Here is a 19,459-nt window from a genome sequence, read left to right as displayed (position 1 = left end):
CGCAATCAAATACACTTGGTCAAAATTTTTTTTTTTTTTTTTTGCATTACTAATCAACTTGTTGCAATCTCTGGAACAGTTTAACAATTTCCTGTTTTAGAGAGGGAGTATGTAACCTTTAAGTCCCTTTCATTCCTTGACAGGATCCAAACTGGATGGCTAAAATGCACTGTGACTGCACTGTGTTCTGCTTAAGGGCATTGCCAGCTACACACTGTGGAAGCTTATTTCTTATCTGGGAAGCAGTTAGGAGGATAAATAGATACCAATAGTTCACTTTATCTCTTTCTATATTGCAGCACAACACGTTTTATAAATTTCATGTGGTCAAAATGTGTAAACTGACAAGCTGTCTCTTATGTGCTGTTTTCTAACAGTCGTATGCAATTCAGTGGTCAGTTTTCATCATTGCATCTTTAGATGCAAACCTTTGAAGTCACGATACGACAAAAGTGACAAAAAGCTGTGCAATCTGTTATTTCAGCTACCATTCTTTAAATGGGGAGGGGGGGTGTTTTTGCAAGTATGTATTGACCTGTATTTATTGACTTAACAGCTGAAGATGTAGTCTAGACTGACAGATAAATATTTGCCTATTTTTTAAGGTGTCAATTCTTATCAAGAGTTGGTAGAATGTTTCACGTTGGTCATAAGATCCCTGGAACGTGGCGAGATACAGCCATGGGTATGTATTTATTTGTATTTGCAGTAGATTTTATCCTTTTGATTTGTGTAAAGTAGGATATAGTTCTTGTCACTTAACTGCCCCTTATTTCTGTCTTGTTTTTAAATTACATTTGCATGTGATAGCCTCTATTCCTGTAGTGACTTACTTACAAATAATGTTTATGGTATTTCATACACCGTTACATCACAGGAAAACCTCTTTAATTTTAGATTCATCGAGGGAGTAGCAGTTTGCTAAGTAAATTGATTCAACAGTCTTATCATGGAAAGATAAATGGAATCTCTCTCAGTGGCAGCACTCCAATACAAATGCTCTTGGAGATTGGTTTGGATAAGATGAAGAAGGATTATGTCAGTTTTTTCATAGGTAAGCTGGTATCTATTGGTACAAATAAAAATTCAGAGCAAGGTTGCTTCACCCAGGAAATAACTAATTTTTTTGTAACTTTGATCTCACTTCCGCTCCCATCTGCTCAAGTGCTGTCAGCAGCTTCCTTAATATTTGAACTCTTCAGCTGTATATGTCTTCATAATTTAAAACGTGAATTTGTTTAAAAATAATTATAGTTCACATGACCATGTATTTCTTTGGCAATTTGAAAAAAATCTTCAGCTTTAACTTTGAGTAAAATAATAGCAGACTTACATAACTGTAGACTGTTTTGTTTCTTTCTTTGTTTGTTCTAGGTGAAAAAATAAGATCCACATGCTCTTTCTTTTCCTCTCTGGCCTACATAGGTTAAAAGGAAATGAGGCAAGGATGTTTATGTGCAATAGCTGTGTTTGTACAGTGTAGTATGTAGAGATATATTTTTGATTATTTTATATGTTATCACTGGAAACGAAAAGTAGGATGGAAAGACTCGTGTGATGTTAATTTGTTTCTTTAAAATGTTGTGGCTTTCTTTTCAGTGTTATAGCTTTGTTTTTCTGTTTCTGGTAAGGGGGTTGCCCTTACCGCTGCTTTCCACTTCCTTTTGCTTCATCTGTTCATTCCTGATTTCTTTCTCGTCAGCCTGCTTTTATTCTTTTTCTTTCACTTGCTTTTTACTTTTTGCTATTTGTAAGCCTCTGTGCCCCAAGAGGGGTTGGTTGTCTCAAGGTATGCTGCACCTACTTAAGTTTCTTCACTGTCTTTCCGTGGGTGTGCAGCCTTTGCCGTAAATATGCTGATGCCTCTGCCCCGGGTTTTTCTTGTTTTGAACAGTCATGTCAGTAAGTACAAAAAAGTCATTAATGCTAGTGATTTGCACTTTTTCTTGGTAGAATTCCCTATCTGATTGCTTGAATGTTGTTTATATTTCAGCTGTCATTATGTAGGATTTTAAACTATTTTTCCTGTTCGTTTTACAGACCAGGAACTTGCCACATTAACCTACTTGGTGAGATGCTTCTTTTTTTGTTCTGAAAGTAGCACAAGGTAGAGCATAGTTAGCTGATGGTGGGTACAGGTCACCTCTTTCCCATAAGCTAAGAAACTGAATTGCAAATCATGAGGATGGGACAATATACTGTAGAAATGTCCTTATATTGTTTCCCTCTTTTTACATTATTTCCTAGGTATCTGATATTGGTCATTGTCAGGCAGGATACTGAAATGTGGGGACCTTTGTTCTGACTATGTTGGACCGTTCTTAATGTTTTGCCTTCTGAAAAGAAGCGGAAAGGTGGTTTTGGTATAGAGGGCATGTTCTATGTCAGTATAAACTGTGTATCCAGTTAATAGTGGAAGCTGTTTGCTATTTCAGGATTACTTCATTTCCACATCGGTAGATCTACAAGAGCAAGTTCATCGTGTCCAGAAACTTCACCATATGCTGGAAATAATGGTCAGCTGTACAGTGTTACTTCAGTTTAAACATGAGAACCTCTTCCCTTTGACGCAGTAATTATTTAATTCTTTTTGCTCTTTAAATGACTAGAATAAATAGATTTGCTTAGATGTAAACTCTCTCTTAAAAGAAAAAAGGAATAAAAAACCCTCCTTACTGTCGATGATTGAGACTGCAAAAGCAGTAGTGGATCTTCCTGTTCTATATTGTTTTGTGATTGAAAAACAAATTATAAAACATGAAGATGTATTCACTTTTCACAAGGTTATGCAGTGTTGCACAAGCATTTCTCCAAAGAACTTTACTAACTGGTTGATTCCTGTCATTGTAGAACTTGCATTAAGTATTATAAGGAAAACCCTCTAAATGAGAAGCATGCGTTTCAACTGCCAATCAGACCAGCTCTTGTCAAGAAGTTTTATGAAAAGTAAGATAAACTCCAATGTTTGTAGCAGTAAAATTCAGATTATGGCTGAATACATGACTAAATTCTGTCATGTTTTGATTATTCTATCAGTGACCATCCAGAAATATGGAAGGTGGACATAAGTAGTGGGCATGGACAGAAGGAGGTAAAAACAACGTGGCAAGTTAGTGCTAATCCTCCAGCTGAACATATGATATCCAACAATACAGGTAACAAATTTTTATATAGAATGGAAAAATCAGTGTTGACAGTTTTTACTTTCAAAACAAACTCAGTTTTTCATATGGGATGCAGTGGGTCTTAACATTTTTGTACTTACAAATATCTTAAGCAACAAAACATTGTTTTGGCTTTGCTGATGAAAAGTAAAAATGTGAGAGGGTGTCTATAGCACGTATAAAACTTTCAGAAAGCAGAGACCTTCCCTGTCATCTGACCTTCGAACTCTTTTTAGAGTTGAAATTAATCACAAAGTAGTTTTAAACATGATTATAGCATGTTTATTTAATATTGTCGTCAGCATCTTATAACTTATTTTAAAAACGTCGGTATAGAAATGCTAGTATACCTCAGAATGGGTCTGAAGAAAAATTGACCTTTTATTGAGGGTTGGCCTCTACGGAGTCTGAGAGGCAAACAAGTGCTAAGGAGAGATGGCATGGCTTGCTTCATAAAATGAAACATGGGACAAGTTGAAAAAGCATGGCAATAGGGAAGAATTCAGAATATAGACTGATAAAGAAATGATTTGCCTTTTTGTTTGTGGGGTGAGTTTTGATACAGGGTAATGCTTAAGTAAACGTGTTCTGTCTTTCTCAATTTTTGTCATAAAGTGTTCCTTTCAGAAAACTCAGGTTTTGAACCAGTTCTTGGAGCTGGTACACGAACTAATCCCTGTAATTTCTCTTTCTAAGAATACTGGTTAGTGATATCTCTTCTTTTGTCTATGCAGGCCGCCTTTGCGATTCCACAGTTAGTGGAGACAATGAAGAAAGAATGTATTTTATTACAATGGCTAAATGCAGTCAGGTGCATTTCACATAAATGCATATTGCTCTACAGGCAGGCACTTGCAAGGTACAGTAAAGGTAGTTCAGTATTATTTGTGTCCTAGCAGTATATTTAGAAATCTTCTGTGATTTGAGGAATAGTACACTTTAATTTTTGCTTTGATGTACTTAGTGTGACATCTGCAGCCACAATTCAACTGTGTGCATATAGTTTGTTTATAAAGATTGTGCAATTATGAATGTACTGCATAAATGGTTTGAAAATGTATTAGACTTTTGGTTCATAAATTTACATATATTCAGTAAAGTTCTACGCTTTGCACTCTTGGTCAATAAGATGTAAAATCCCAATCGGACACCGTTCTAACCATAATCACAGAATGGTTGAGGTTGGAAGGGACCGCTGGAGATCATCTAGTCCAACCTCCCTGCTCAAGCAGGGTCATCTAGAGCACATTACCCAGGATCGTGTCCAGGTGGGTTTTGAATATCTCCAGCAGAGGAGACTCCAGAACCTCTCTGGGCAACCTGTTCCAGTGCTCAGTCACCCGCACAGTCAAGAAGTTTTTCCTCAGGTTCAGATGGAATTTCCTGTGTTTCAGTTTGTGCCCGTTGCCTCTTGTCACTGGGCACCACGGAGAAGAGTCTGGCCCCATCCTCTTGTCGCCCTCCCTTCAGATATTTGTACGCATTGATAAGATCCCCTCTGAGCCTTCTCTCCTCCAGGCTGAACAGGCCCGGCTCCCTCAGCCTTTCCTCATAGGAGAGGTGCTCCAGTCCCCTCATAATCTTTGTAGCCCTCCACTGGACTCTCTCCAGTAGTGCCATGTCTCTCTTGGACTGGGGAGTCCGGAATTGGACACAGTACTCCAGATGTGGCCTCACCAGGGCTGAGGAGAGGGGCAGGATCACTTCCCTTGACCTGCTGGCAACACTCTTCCTAATGCAGCCCAGGATCCCGTTGGCCTTCTTGGCCACAAGGGCACACTGCTGGCTCATGCTTCACTTGTTGTCCACCAGCACTCCCACGTCCTTCTCGGCAGAGCTACTTTCCAACAGGTCAACCCCCAGCCTGTACTGGTGCCTGGGGTTATTCCTGCCTAGGTGCAGGACCTTGCACTTGCCTTTGTTGAACTTCATGAGGTTCCTCTCCGCCCAGCTCTCCAGCCTGTCCAGGTCCCTCTGAATGGCAGCACAGTCTTCTGGTGTGTTAGCCTCTCCCCCCAGTTTAGTATCATCAGCAAACTTGCTGAGGGTGCACTCTGTCCCTTCTTCCAGGTCATGGATGAATATATTGAATAAGACTGGAGCCAGGACTGACCCCTGGGGGACACCACTAGCCACAGGCCTCCAACTTGACTCTGCGCCATTCACCACAACCCTCTGAGCTCGGCCATCCAGCCAGTTCTCAATCCACCTCACTGTCCACTCATCTAGCCCACACTTCCTGAGCTTACCTAGGAGGATGTGATGGGAGACTGTCAAAAGCCGTGCTGAAGTCCAGGTAGACAACATCCACTGCTCTGCCCTCATCTACCCAGCCAGTCATTCCATCAGAGAAGGCTAAGAGATTGGTTAAACATGATTTCCCCTTGGTGAATCCGTGCTAGCTATTCCTGATCACCTGATCATTGTTCTCCACATGCTTAGAGATGACCTCCAGGATGAGCTGTTCCATCACCTTTCCAGGGATGGAGGTGAGGCTGACAGGCCTGTAGTTCACTGGCTCCTCCTTCTTGCCCTTTTTGAAGACTGGCGTGACATTGGCTTTCTTCCAGTCCTCAGGCACCTCTCCTGATCTCCAGGACCTTTCAAAGGTGATGGAGAGTGGCCTAGCGATAACATCCACCAGCTCTCTCAGCACTCGTGGGTGCATCCTGTTGGGGCCCGTGGATTTGTGGATGTCAAGTTTGCCCACATGATCTCTAACCTGATCCTCCTCCACCAAGGGAGAGTCTTCCTTTCTCCAGACTTTCTCTCTTGTCCCTAGGGTCAGGGATTCCTGAAGGCTGGCCTTAGCACTAGACTGAAGCAAAGAAGGCATTCAGTAACTCTGCCTTCTCTGTATCCTTTGTCACCAGGGCCCCTGCCCTATTCAGCAGTGGGCCCACATTTTCCCTAGTCTTTCTCTTGCTACTGATGTATCTGAAGAAGCCTTTCTTGTTGTCCTTGACATCCTTTGCCAGATTTAATCCCAACTGGGCCTTAACCGCCTTTGTCGCATCCCTGCAGACTCTGACAACGTCCCTGTACTCCTCCCAAGTGGCCTATCCCCTTTTTCACGTTCTATATACTTCCTTCTTTGATTTGAGTTTTGCCAGGAGTTCCTTGCTCATCCATGCGGTTCTCCTGCCCGCTTTGCTCGACTTCTTACTCATGGGGATGTACTGCTCTTGAGCCTGGAGGAAGTGATGCTTGACTATTAACCAGCTCTCTTGGACTCCCTCTTCCTTCTAGGGCCCTAACCCACGGGATTCCTCTAAGTAGGTCCCTGAAGAGGCCAAAGTTTGCTCTCCTGAAGTCCAGGGCTGTGATCCTACTTATTGCCCTGCTTCCTCCTCACAGGATCCTGAACTCTACCATCTCATGGTCACTGCAGCCAAGGCTGTCCCCAGCCTTCACATCACCAACAAGTCCTTCTTTGTTTGTTAGGACAAGGTCCAGCGGCACACCTCTCCTTGTTGGCTTCTCCACCACCTGGGTCAAGAAATTATCATCAGTGCTCTGCAGGAACCTCCTCGACTGTTTGGGTCTAGCTGTGCTCTCTTCCCAGCAGATGTCAGGGTGCTTGAAGTCCCCCATGAGAACCAGGGCCTGTGATCATGAGGCTACTTCCAGCTGCCTGTAGAAGGCCTTATCAGGAAGAGGAACTGATCAGGTGGCCTGTCATAAACCCCCACAACAGTGTTGTCCATGTTAGCCTGCCCTTTAATCCTTACCCATAAGCTCTCAGCTCGCTCTTCATCCACCCTTAGGCAGAGCTCAATACATTCCAGTTGCTCTCTCACATAAAGAGCAACTCCACCATCTCATCTTCCTGGCCTGTCTATCCTTAAAAAACACATAGCCATCCATGACAGCAGTCCAGGCATGTGAGCTATCCTACCATGTAATGAGATCATGGCCCTGCGACTGCACACAGATCTCTAATTCTTCCTGTTTATTCCCCATGCTGTGCACATTGGTGTACAGGCACTTCAGAGAGGTAATTGAGCATTCAGGTTTCCCAGAAGCAATGCAAGAGGATCCCTCCATAGTCATGTCCTGTGTGCACTTCCCCAGCTGCATGCACCTGCTGGAGGCCTCCTGACTAGAGCTGACTGTCCTATCTCTATAACTCTCCCCTTCCCCCATCTTTCCTAGTTTAAAGTTCTCCTTACCAGGCTGGTCAACCTGTTGGCAAAGACGCGCGTGCCCTGCTTAGTAAGGTGGATCCCATCGCTCCCCATCAGCTGTCGATCTTCAAACAGGGTCCCGTGGTCATAGAAACCAAAGCCCTGTTGCCAACACCAGCAGTGCAGCCAGTTGTTAACTTGGAAAACTCGTCTGCTCCTCCTCCCGTCCTTTCCCCTCGCAGGCAAGATTGAGGAGAAAATGACCTGGGCTCCCAGACCCTTGACCACCATCCTCAGAGCTCTGAAGTCCCATTTGATGGTTTCCAATTTGCCTTTCGTGTCGTTAGCTCCCACATGTAAGAACAGCAGAGGGTAATAGTCTGATGCGTGGACAAGCCTTGGCAGTCTTTCCATGACATCTCTTGTTCGAGCCCCTGGCATGCAACAAACCTTTCTAGACAAGAGGACCAGTTGGCAGATAGGTGCCTCTGTCCCCTGCAGCAGGGAGTCACCCACAACAATCACTCACCACTTCTTCTGGGTGCTCCCACGTGGCACAGCACGGCACAGGGTCTGTCAGCCCAGTTGCTTCCCTTGAAGCTATGCCCAGCTCCTCCTCAGCCTGGAGGACACTATTGAGGGTTCTTCAATTGCAAATCTTCAGGAAGAGTAAGAGCCTTTCTTCTTCTATGAGGTTTCTAGCTGCCTTCTACAGTGTTATGATGCACCTTTACACACGGCACAGAGCCCTCCAGCAACTCCACTGCTCTGGGAGGTTTGGGGCTCCTGGAGCTGTATGGTCTCTGAGAATACCCTGTCTGTCTCTTGCTCGTCTTTTTGGATGCCACGCAGCCTACTGACTTCCTCCTGTAACTCCTTTACCTGATGACACAGCTCGTCAACAACAGCACGCGTTCTGCAGGAGAGTTGACTGTCAGCCCAGGCCTCACGGAGAGGCCCCAAGTGCTCCCTGCAGCCTGAGACTAGTAATAAATTATTTTAACCTGACGTAACAAGTAATGTTGTCTTTTTTTTGTTTGTTTTTCTGCTGTTGTGTGACATTTCATCACCCAGACGTATTTGGGAAGCTGTTCATCTGATGCGTTGGAAACTTCTGACAGTTTGGTTTTCTGTCCTGTATTTGTCAAATTTATCAAATTATTTATCAAATTCAAATTCAGTTTCTCCTTCAATGGAAAGTAAATTATTTTAACTGTGGTTTTGTATATACCTTTGCCTTTTTTCTGAAAACATTTTCAGTATAGTTGGGCATAATCGTTAAAAATGTTGGAATTAATTACATGAGTTAGATACTGTGTATAATCTTTTGGTAGTATAACTTTAAATGGTTACATAGTGTAGTATATACTTATTAATTAATTTGGGAAGGAAACTTTCTGCATGAAAGAAACAGTAACTGTTGACATGTAACAATAAGAACAAACTCAATATTCTTGCTTTTTAAAAGCTGTTAAAGTCCTGCCACTTGCGGTTTCTCCTCAGTAAACCTTCTTTCTTGCCCCTTTCCTAATATTACATACTAAAAGGACAACTATCATTTTAACAGTTAAAACCTTTGAACAGAAGCTAAGATACAGGTCTTTTTGTATTTGTATATTGTTGCTTTGCATTCGATATATGCACATATAGTGTTGAAACTGCAGGGCAAGATAAATAGGAAAATTGTTTGTTAGTTTGCTTTATAGAAATAATTTCAAGCCCAGCAAAAGAGGAAGCTGGCCATATACTGGAACAATTTTTTTGTATTCATATGTTTAACTTCTTTCTACCTGCAGTAGGACTGAATTTAAGGTGGAATATTGAATTCTGAAGTGCTTGGATTATTTCTTTTACACATTCCTGGATGTAATATGTTATAGTAAAAAAAAAAAAAAAATTGTATATGATAGACCTAGTTCCCTATAAATAGAACTAGATACAAGGATTCCTCGGTTTAAATCTTACAGTGCCGTTGCCATCTTTGATAAACCACTTCAACTACTTCTTCTTTGGACCTCAATAGTAATGTATATATTATCCTAACTTTTACATAGAAATAAGACATTAACATATAGGCAATGTCCTTGGAATTTTTAAACCATATTCCATTTGAAAGTTGTCTCTGTGTCTTTTTAAATAGCAGTTGCATAATAATTAAAAGTATACTGATGAACAGACTGAAAACAGGATTTGCAAACAGCTTTTAATTGCTTGAAGTTTATTTCAGCAAGATTTGAATCACTTCAGTCTTAGCTAACTGTTTTTCTGGTGATCAAAATGTATAATAGTTTCCAAAATAATAAGCATAAAGTCTGCTGCTTAAAATTAATAGAAAATAATACAGAAATCAAATGTACTTTGGATGTTGATTTAAATCCTCTAAATTATGTTTTGGGAATTGATTAGAAAACACTATACTAATAGTGGTATCATAGGTGAAGTAATATTTCTTTATCGTTATTACAGTGCTATAAAATAAGCATCTGTGGTAAACTTTAAACAATGTAATGAAACTAGCATTTTATTTGTTATACAAAATGAAGATACCGTGTGTAAGCATGTTATCTTAGCTATGATTCTGAAGGGCAAACATTAGTACGGCAGCACTGGTAAGTATGCAGAATGTGAAAACAGTGGGAACCACAAGTTCTGTCAGCATTTGTATATGAGTAATCAAGGGATATAAAATTTGAGAAATGAGTAATGCAAAAAATTTAATCTTATGTAGTACATTCCTTGTTACCTTAAGTTAAGGCTTTTTGAACGTTTAAGGGGAAAATTATTTTGTTAAATGTTGATTTTTGTATAAACAGCAATCAAAGCAAAAAAAATGTTCACAAGTCTGTGACAAGTTTTCCTCATTTTTCTTTGAGGTACATTTTTAAAGATATGTCACTTCTCAAAAGACTGCAAAAATTGCGCTTATTATGAATTAGCCTCAGTGCATTAGCAGTATTCTGCTGCTCTTAGTCTTCAGGGGGAAGGTAGAAAAGAAAATTGCCTTGTGAAGCAGTCTAACCTTTTGAGGACTGTACTGCAGCTCTCTGAAAAAATAAAATGAGTTTTATTTTGTAGAATTTTGCTCTGCATATAAGCCTCAAAGAGTTCAGTAAGCACAGTTCATTCACATAGAACATCATGTCACTCATCAATTGGGGCTATGCAGGATAAATTTAGGATGACTGCTTAGAGTTTTTCTGCTATGAAGCATTTATCTCGTTCTTATGAGATTTTATACTGTTTATCTCATTTTTCTCAAAAGTTTCAGAAATTCTCTGCTGTAGACTATTTCCATGGTTATGAAAGGTCCTGAATTACATTGGGAGGGTCTTTAGTGAGATTGATCAGGCTGGCACTGTGGAAATGCAGGCAAGGTCTGCTGTACAATTGTCTAGTTTTCTTTTATTTTCATAAGAGTATTTAGCCTTTTAATTTTAAGGAAAATACTGTCATCCCTAGCCCTTTTTTTTAAAAAGTAACTCTTAGTTTATGAATTTTATTAAAATCCAGATTTGATCCATTTAGTTGCAGAGATTTTAGCTGGTGAGAATAAGTTAAGATATTGCAGCTTGTTGTATGTGAAAGCGGTTGTGCTTTCAAGGGGAAAATTCCTTCTGGGACCTACTAGTAGTGGTATTCACAGATATGTTTAACATAATATGCTTTTATAAAGCAAATAAAAAAGAATAACTATAATTACCTGCAGCAAGGAAGGTGGTTTGTGATAGAGCAAGTGTCCGTTGCCTTCTGATACCAAGTTTCCGCCTGGGAAGATTGTCATGCTCTCAGTAGTTGTATTAAATTGTAAAATACTCTGTCTGATTCACAGCAGCTTCTTCTCTCTGCCTGGACTCTTGTTCCCTACAATTCAATTGAAACTAGTTTATTCTATCAATATATGATTTTCTGAAACTTTGTTTGTATCTTGATGACTTTTATTGCAATATATATCTTAGTTGTTTGATAAAATAAAAATAATGAAAAAAGCATGTAATACATTCCATATATTTTTCAGATTAAGCAGCGCGTACGTGTAATTTTCTACAAATAAATCTGACAGAGTACTGATAATTTGCAATTTAAATTTTTTGATCACATCAGTAAATCTAATTAATGTTTGTAAAATGCTATACAAATAGTAATGGAGGCTGTTTCCGCTCTCTCTGTCTCTGGACATCTATATAAAACACATCCCTAAATTACAGAAATGAAGTTCATGAAATTCACTGTGATTTTTGCCCATACATTAAAAATAGAAAGACTTGGTGATTGCCATCACCTCTCTTGGATTTGGCAATCCATTTGCACTGATGATCTTTTTATAATAGTCAACAGATGCCTTTGGGTATCATGGTTTGTTCTTATTTTTAAAATCAATGTGGTAAAATCCAAATCTTTCAGAGAAACCTTTGTTCCATTCAAATTTATCCAGCAGAGACCAGGCTGTATAACCTTTGGCATTAACCTCGTCGTTTATAGCTGAAAATAGAATACAAATTATTCCATTAAACTTATTTTGCTTATGTTTGTCTTCCTCGAAATAGGGTACTATTTCTATTTTCTGTTATGCAAGAAATGGAGGAGGAGAGGGGGAAGGAGGAATAGGAATAAAGTAGTAGAGAGTCATTTAGATCCTTTGAAAATGTTATCTTTAGCCTAGAGGTACTAGAGTGCCATAGAAATAGTAACTAGATGCAATTTCTCCTTTCTAAAAGTAGAAGTTGATGATTAGTACAATATTAAATCTCCTGTAGTTATTGCATTTAATAGCATGAGTACTTTTGGCGAGGCTATGCCATTCTCGTGATAGAACTTAGTGTTGTCCTTTGTCTAATCTGATATGTGAATATTTCTCTATGAAATACTTTTAAAAAAAGGGGGAGGTGGAAAAAGTGCAAGTAATAGCACTATACATTTTGTGCACTAAAAAGATGTTTTTGAAGTTACCTTTCAGTATTTCATTAATATATCCTTTCAGATATTCTATCCGTCATTCATCACACAGTTGAGTACACTGTACCTTTTCAGAAACTCCATTCTCCGTCACATAAATAAGAGGGTTCCCATACTGTGTCTGCAAACAAAGATGTGTTTAGACTGGACTATTCCATATTATAAACAGAAATTATTTTATTTTGACAGAACATGAAATTCCTGGTAAAATGGATTAAAACCAATTCCCTAGGTCTACTTACAGTTACCTTTAAGAAAAATGTGCAACTGAATTTAACAGTTAACTAGGAGTTTTATTTGTAAGTTATTGAAGTCTGAGTTTAAGATTCTTAGCAAAAAGGGGACTTCCCAGTGTAAAAAAGACAACTATATTGGCAAAGCTGTTAAAAATCTGTTTGCTAATGAAGGTGCATCTCCTGTATGCAACCAGACTTGTGGTGCATGTCCTTTGAAAGATTTACTCTGTAATCACCTTAATGAAGTTGAGTAATCTTCTGAATCTCCAAGGCGCAATATGTAACCATTCAGATCCTGGAGCTGGCCGTTTTGGGTCCACCAGTTCTGCCAAATCACTGTGTCGTAGCTGGACACATGTAGAGAGGGAAAGCTCTTCTGTGTAACATAACGAGCAGTAAAACGACCTATTCCCAGGAAATCTGATGTGCCTTTGATATGGTTTTTCTCTTGCACTAAGAAAGTTGATCATCTTGATGTGCCTTGGCCCTGCTGGGCATTCGTCCTACCTATCATAATAAATGCAGGAAATGAAATTTTGTGCTGCTCAGAAATAAGTTTTCTTTACATCACAAACAATGGTTTTAGTTTTTCTGTGTTTAATGTGAAGGTACAAGACAGTCTAGTTAGTCTGCTTTCTCCTTAAAATGAAAGAAGCTTTCATTCTTTAGTTTGGAGAAATATTAGTCACGTACGTGGAGAAGACAGTGAGTTAAAGAAGGATTTCCGCAAAGAGAGTGATAAATGTCAACAGAACTCTTGGAAACGTAACATGACAAGAAAGAAAGTGCTTTGCTGCTAGGTACATCGCTTCTTCGTTTTACGAAATAGATAGCGGAACCCTCTCAAAAGGCAAACTTTTAGTGAAGAAAGGTTGTGATTATTTTTTAAAGAAACCTTTAATAATAAAGGTTATGTTGGTTGTTTGTCCTTAGGTGGAAAATCTGGAAAAACGTTTAGCGACTCCCTTGTCTTGAGTAGGCTGCTAAAAACAGTCTGTTGCTGGAAAGTCAGATAGTGACCTCCTTTCCGGAGCGTGGCGCTCAGATGTGCAGTGGTTGGCTTCAACACCAGTTGAACTTTGTTAGCCCTAGTATGCCCCCCAAAACAGCTCTGAGGGCTGGCTCCAGCCCCTGGGCCGTTTGTTGCTTTAGCCTTGTCCCTGCTATGCCTTCATCTTTGACTAAATTACATGCTGAACAGGGGCTATTCCACTGTGATATAACTGTAATTTATTCATGTTATAGTCAGTTACTGTGGCTTACCTACGTAATTCTTCATAACTTCTGGATAGTCTCGTTTGTAAATTGGATTTGCAAACCATCCCAAATGAAACTCTACATCTTTCGGCAGCTTCTATATCTGTTTGGCTGTGTGGATCAACAGGTTCACCCCAGCCACTAGTTAAGGAAATTCCAGCCATACCTTAGAATAGAAAATGGCAATTCTGCAGTTTATGCATAATCTTGAAGTGCTTAATATAAATAGAAGCATAATTACAGAGTGAAAACTTACTACCTTGCTGTTAACCTATTTTAGTTCTCATGTCACTTCCGAAGAGTTTTGAAACAGCTGTTCAAGTAGAATGATTAGAAAGAAAGCATTGATAACTTACCCAAGGATTACTAAAAGTAATCCAGTGTTTCACATGATCACTAAACTTCTCAAAAATAGGTTTGCATAATCATTAAAATAATTTATTATGCTTATATTTTGCCAGCCACCCTACTTTTCTTTGAGAACCTTCGTAAGCAAGAATTGCAAGAATTAATAATGTCCTTTAAAGTTCAATATTCTGTTCATTATTAACAGAGACTTTTATTCGTATTTCAGGAAGTGTCCAGTGGCTCAGAAGGATATACAATAATGCTTATAAAATGCAAATGAACAGAGAATAATTGTAAGTACACTTAAAAGCATGCAAGCATCTTTAAACTTTTTTCTAATGTACGCATAGTCCTTAAACTTATAAGTAAACTTACTATCAGAAACATTTAGATTAGACACTTCACTAATTTGAATATTTTCTAACCTGTGGAAGATCCCAGTGATAGAGACTCACAATAGGGATAATACTGTTTTCCAAAAGACAGTTAATAATATCACTGTAGAACTGTATTCCCTTTTCATTCACTTGTTCTGCTGATGAAACACACATACAAGAAATTACGTGAACAGTTTTTCAGCTAACTGGAAAAACAGAAATCTAAAAAATCTAAACCAAGTAACTTCATATTACAGTAATCGATACAATATGAGGGCCCAGAGAGAGAAGCAGAAACCTAATTAACAGTAATGTTAAACTCTCTAATATCCTCAGAAGTAAAATTATTTGCCTTCTTACACTCCTAAGATAAAATTGTTGTGCTTGCTTTTGAGGCAAGTGAGCATAATCCGAGGCCATGAAATAGAGAGTAGATCGTGATTTACTTTCAGCTCCTTCAGTAACTGAATGTCATCCTACAAAAACCAGATGCAGTTAACATATATCAAATCCCAGCAGAACAACTCTTCAGTTATTCATTTATATTAAACAGTACTGAGCAGAGAAAAACTGAGGAAAAATTGCACAAGCGAGGTTTGCATCAGTTGTTTTCTGCATTTGCTTTGAGATGATGATGGCTCTTTCTATATTGTGTACTTCCTTTTTCCTTTTTTTTTTGATTCTACAAAGAAGCCTTGTAATATGTTGTTTTAATGGCTCTGAAAACTCAACATGATGTCAAGTTCAGGATTCACCATTGAATTGAGGATGGAAAAATGAGTTAAGATATTTGCAGCACAACTAAATTTTTGTCAGCATTTGTAATGTACATGTTTAGAAAATAATGTCATAAGAGCAACTGACCTTGAGGTACATCCAGAGGTGCCAAATATTTGGCATTTAACTTCTGTTTCTGCATGTCTGCTATTGCATACCTGTTTTACTGCTTATATCAAAGTTGATGTGACTGCATTTTTTCATAGGCACGTCTCTGCACAAATAAGGCTTTGGATGGGCCAGTAAGGGGTTTGAGTGTGCCTAATCTTGTGGTTGCAGCCAGCTGTAAGCTTGTAAATCTTGACCTCAAGCATTTCAGCTCTTCAGCCTTTTTGCAAGAGTAATTCGGGAGAGATAGTCAAATATATGTGAAGTGTTTCATGTAGGGAATTTATACATGTCAGCTATATATAAACATTGCATATCCTGCAAGTCTTCTAAAAAAAAAAAAAAAAAGTGGTTTTGGAACCTATAAAAATCCTTGAGCGTTATTCTAAGCGCCTCAAAGCTTGATGCAGAATCATCAGAACTGCCTAGAGAGCTGCACGTCCCATACTTTGAGGGAGGGGGCAGGGTTGTTTTTAGGTTAAATCTAACTATATCATGTTGATAAGTTGAATAGATTACCAGGACCACTTAAAGTACCAGGAATCATGATCATTTAGGGTTTCAAACTAAGACAGTAGATACCAACTGAAACTTCGTTTTCAGTGTAGGCTCTATTATATGCTGAAAGAGCAGTTACTTACTGTGACCTGCATTTTCTAAAATTCTGTTCTCACTGGACTAGATCTGGTTTCTAGCATTGCAGTCTTCAGTAAATACCTTAGCAGATGCGTTAAGGATTTCCCATTCCTGCTTGTATAGTTCGTTTGATTTTCAGCAGGAAATAACGTACTAAATAATAGTACTTTCAGTTTTAACTTTGATTCACTTATCCTTTACTAGAGGAATACCCACTAGACATCCCATCTTCACTTCAAATATTTTTCCACTAAGACAGCGTGTTTGACTGCAGACGCTTTCAACAAATACCAGAGTCATATGTAAAATTTATGGGCGACTAAACCGCCGTTTGCCTAGTCCGAGGTCTTGACTAGAATTGCTATGGGAAAACATATTTTCTCTGGAAAAATACTTTGTGTTAAATCAAATGTTTACAGAGGGGCACTGAAACACTAACGTGCCTATTCAGTTAGATCTCTTAACAAAGACTGTGCTGTAAAAACAATTCCAGCCACGACAGTAAAAAAAAGAAAAAGAAAAAGCACTTGTGCTTCAAGTCACTTAATACTTAGGCACAAAATCATTATGACACAGGCTTTCTCATTTACTGTCTCATACTGGAATTAGCTCCAAAATTGAATTCAGTATTAATGTATGTTGTTCTTTTTCTAAGCAAACATATGCTCAGATCTTCAATATTAAATGAAAATAGAAAGTTATGGCATATAAGCCAATGCAAAATGAATCCTGATTGATGAAAGCTAATAGAGGAAGAGTGTTTTTCTATAATGACCACATAGATAACATATACAAGCAAATTTTAGAAATACAAGCCCACAGTGGTGAGTAAATTTCAAAATACTATGATTTATGCCTGAATCCTTTCTGAGAAACAGGTCCTATGCTTGCCATATCAGTCTCTTCTGATGCAACAGACCTCTGAGCCTTAGAGTTCCAATCTCTCCCTGGATTTTTGTTAAGCTGCTCTTTCAAACTTTTACTTGCTTGAGAGAAGTCAAATGAAATCTTTCCTCCGATTTTTCCATTTTAAGGTTTTAGGTGTTTTTCCTCTTAATTCTTCCTGAGACCTCTGCTTCTCCCTTGGATTTCATATATGTGGAAAACCTCCAGTGGACTATAACTGCTAGTTATATTAGTTAGAATTCCAATTATATAGTGTTGGCTTATCACAGTCATCCCTTTAGCTGTTCATCTGTCTTTCCTCTAGGACAGTAGTTCTGAAATTTTGATAATTTTAAGCTTGGAAACTTATTGCTAATAGAGCTATATTAATTTATTCATTGTCCGTTCCAAAAAATGAAAAAAACGTCATAGATTTTCAAAGCATCTGATTGGTTTTACTTACTTTTTCTAAAGTATACATAGAAAATCTTTTAAGATGCTCAGACAAAAAAAAAAAGCACTTCGTTTTATTCAAAGCTCAAGTACATTTTTTGTTGTAAAAATTAAGCATTTGGACCTTCCATAAAATTGGAAGTATTGGAGTATTTTAGAATATTTATTTGGACATAAACATTCTAGAAAGCGAAGGCAGATTTAGGAAGTATTTTGGTGATTTTGAGTCTATGAGATTATCAGGAAAGAAACTATTTGAAAATATCAGCCTGTGGCTTCCTAAATTGAAGTAGGACTCTGTCTGTAGAGCAACCAAAGCATGTCACCTTTGCTGTTATTTCACAATGGGAAATCAGTATTGTAAAATGGCTCTAGAATGCTTCTAGAGGGATAGTTCCTCTTTAATGATACCGTAACTTTGTATTAGCTATCACATGCTGAATCTGCTATTTCATTCCTAAACACTTCCTTTCTTGTGAGTAACAGCATCCCGGATACTTGATCCTTTCCCATCCTTGTCCCAGGCCCCTTCAGTCTGGTATGCAGGACTTCCAGCACCTCATAAAAAACCTAAGGGTAAAAAGAAGGAAGTTATAATTTAAACATATTAATGCACAACTAGTCTTTTGTACCAAATTTTCGTATGAGAAAGTAATTGATATGTCTTCACAGCTCTGCAGCTCGGTGTGAAACCTGCATGATTGCATGCCTACCTAATACCTGAGGCAAATGTTTTCCACATGAAACGTTATAGGTACATAACAGAGACTCTGTGAAAATGAGGTACAAACTAAATAAGGGACCCTTTTCCAATATACTGAAAAAGGGATCTAATTCTTACCTATACTAAAGCTTGTTAATACTATCTTAACAGTGGATACTGCCCCATATGAAGTAGTGTATTGATAAAGTGGCATAAATGGCTTACTGCTAGAAAAAAATAGGTTTCTATGTTATTTTGGCATGCTATTCTTTAATTTTTTTAATTACAAGTTTAGCTGTTGTCACATAATATGTATATTTTATATATACATATACATATATATATATATAGAGAGAGAGAGTAATATAAAGATTCTGGCTATTTTCTTAGTATCTTACTAAAGGACATGATTAATCCATTGCATAAGTCACTTAGAAACTTTAGCATAAAGACATCTTTGTGCCTGTATCTTTTTAAGTTTTGTTTTAGGTTGAATAAAACAAGGGCTGTATGTGTGTGTGTTTGGAAGAATGAACAAGGTTTCATAAAGCAGTACTAAATAGTGAATTAGATATACTAACATAACAAAAGAGGATATTTTTTCCTTTGTTGTTCTTCGTAAGTTGCAGATAATTTATCAAAGAGGTGAAGAGTTTTTGGATGTGTTTTATTATGCCATTCATCCTATTCAATCACAAACAGACACGGAAGGAAATTCTGGATATGAAACATTAATCTGTTAGCATTTTACTCTAAGTTTACTATTGTAAATGCCTACAAAAAGTGCAGGCTTTATGTGAATCCTTATGCTGCATAGCTAGGTGCAGTAGATAGTATTAAATAGGCATTCGGCAAAGGCCTGGCTTTTTGCTTCAGCCTTTTCCCTGGAAGGAGATGCCTGCTGTGCCAACGCCTTTCTTCAGAAGGAGAACCTTTTGGTAGCTTTCTTGTGAAAACGCACAAGTGGATCTAGACCATTGTAAAAACCATGAATAACTGTAGATGAAAAGTACCAGTTGGAAAAGTGCCGTAATAGAAGGAGCTTGGATTATTCTTTGTGAACTTCAAATCCTCAGCTGTATTTGGAAATGTTACGAGCGCAAGCATATACCATAGTCTTAAAATGTGAGTTGTCATCACTATTAGTTTCTTCACTGTCAAGTGTTCTCTAAGTTCCCACCTGATAAAACAGAAGCAGAATTGTCAAGTATTGCCCCCACCCTTGTATATATACAAGTATTTGTATATATACAAAGTAGGTGTGGGGAAATTTGTTGCCTAGGCTGATCCAAAGGGACTGTGGGGCGATGCTCCAAGCTTCCCCCCCCCCCATCCCCCTGCCCATCTAGTGCCAGTTACAAGTAGTCTGCTTTCCTGTGCCTCACATTCCCAAAGGGAGGATCTCAAGACCTTGAGATAAGGCCTGCTTGGGCAT

The 19,459-nt window shown here is 38.5% G+C and overlaps 2 protein-coding genes across 5 annotated transcripts in view; one reads left to right on the top strand and one right to left on the bottom strand.

The window, feature by feature from the left end:
- ZWILCH (zwilch kinetochore protein) overlaps positions 1 to 14,330 on the top strand; it is a 25,910-nt gene extending 11,580 nt beyond the window's left edge. For 2 of the 4 annotated variants that reach the window (XM_068958950.1, XM_068958947.1), the window contains exons 12-18: positions 606 to 685; positions 898 to 1,054; positions 2,041 to 2,069; positions 2,436 to 2,572; positions 2,851 to 2,946; positions 3,037 to 3,155; positions 3,899 to 4,263. In XM_068958950.1, the coding sequence (XP_068815051.1) occupies positions 606 to 685; positions 898 to 1,054; positions 2,041 to 2,069; positions 2,436 to 2,572; positions 2,851 to 2,946; positions 3,037 to 3,155; positions 3,899 to 3,990 (710 nt within the window). In that variant the 3' untranslated portion in view covers positions 3,991 to 4,263. Of the gene's footprint in view, positions 1 to 605; positions 686 to 897; positions 1,055 to 2,040; positions 2,070 to 2,435; positions 2,573 to 2,850; positions 2,947 to 3,036; positions 3,156 to 3,898; positions 4,264 to 5,234; positions 8,340 to 14,311 lie in introns of those variants that run through there. The other 2 variants (XM_068958949.1, XM_068958948.1) reach the window with 2 other exon arrangements.
- On the bottom strand, positions 9,410 to 19,459 carry LCTL (lactase like). Its single transcript, XM_068958841.1, is given in 16 exon segments — positions 9,410 to 9,996; positions 11,007 to 11,056; positions 11,571 to 11,770; positions 12,239 to 12,365; positions 12,717 to 12,817; positions 12,820 to 12,987; positions 13,744 to 13,820; positions 13,822 to 13,903; positions 13,997 to 14,149; positions 14,152 to 14,221; positions 14,511 to 14,620; positions 14,851 to 14,938; positions 17,733 to 17,796; positions 17,798 to 17,891; positions 19,038 to 19,204; positions 19,410 to 19,459. Coding segments are annotated over 16 exon segments (1,740 nt in total). The 3' UTR covers positions 9,410 to 9,857.

This window comes from Struthio camelus, chromosome 12 (assembly GCF_040807025.1).
Source record: "Struthio camelus isolate bStrCam1 chromosome 12, bStrCam1.hap1, whole genome shotgun sequence".
NCBI classification, from domain to species: Eukaryota; Metazoa; Chordata; class Aves; order Struthioniformes; family Struthionidae; genus Struthio; species Struthio camelus.
This window is presented reverse-complemented; position numbering and strand designations above follow the sequence as displayed.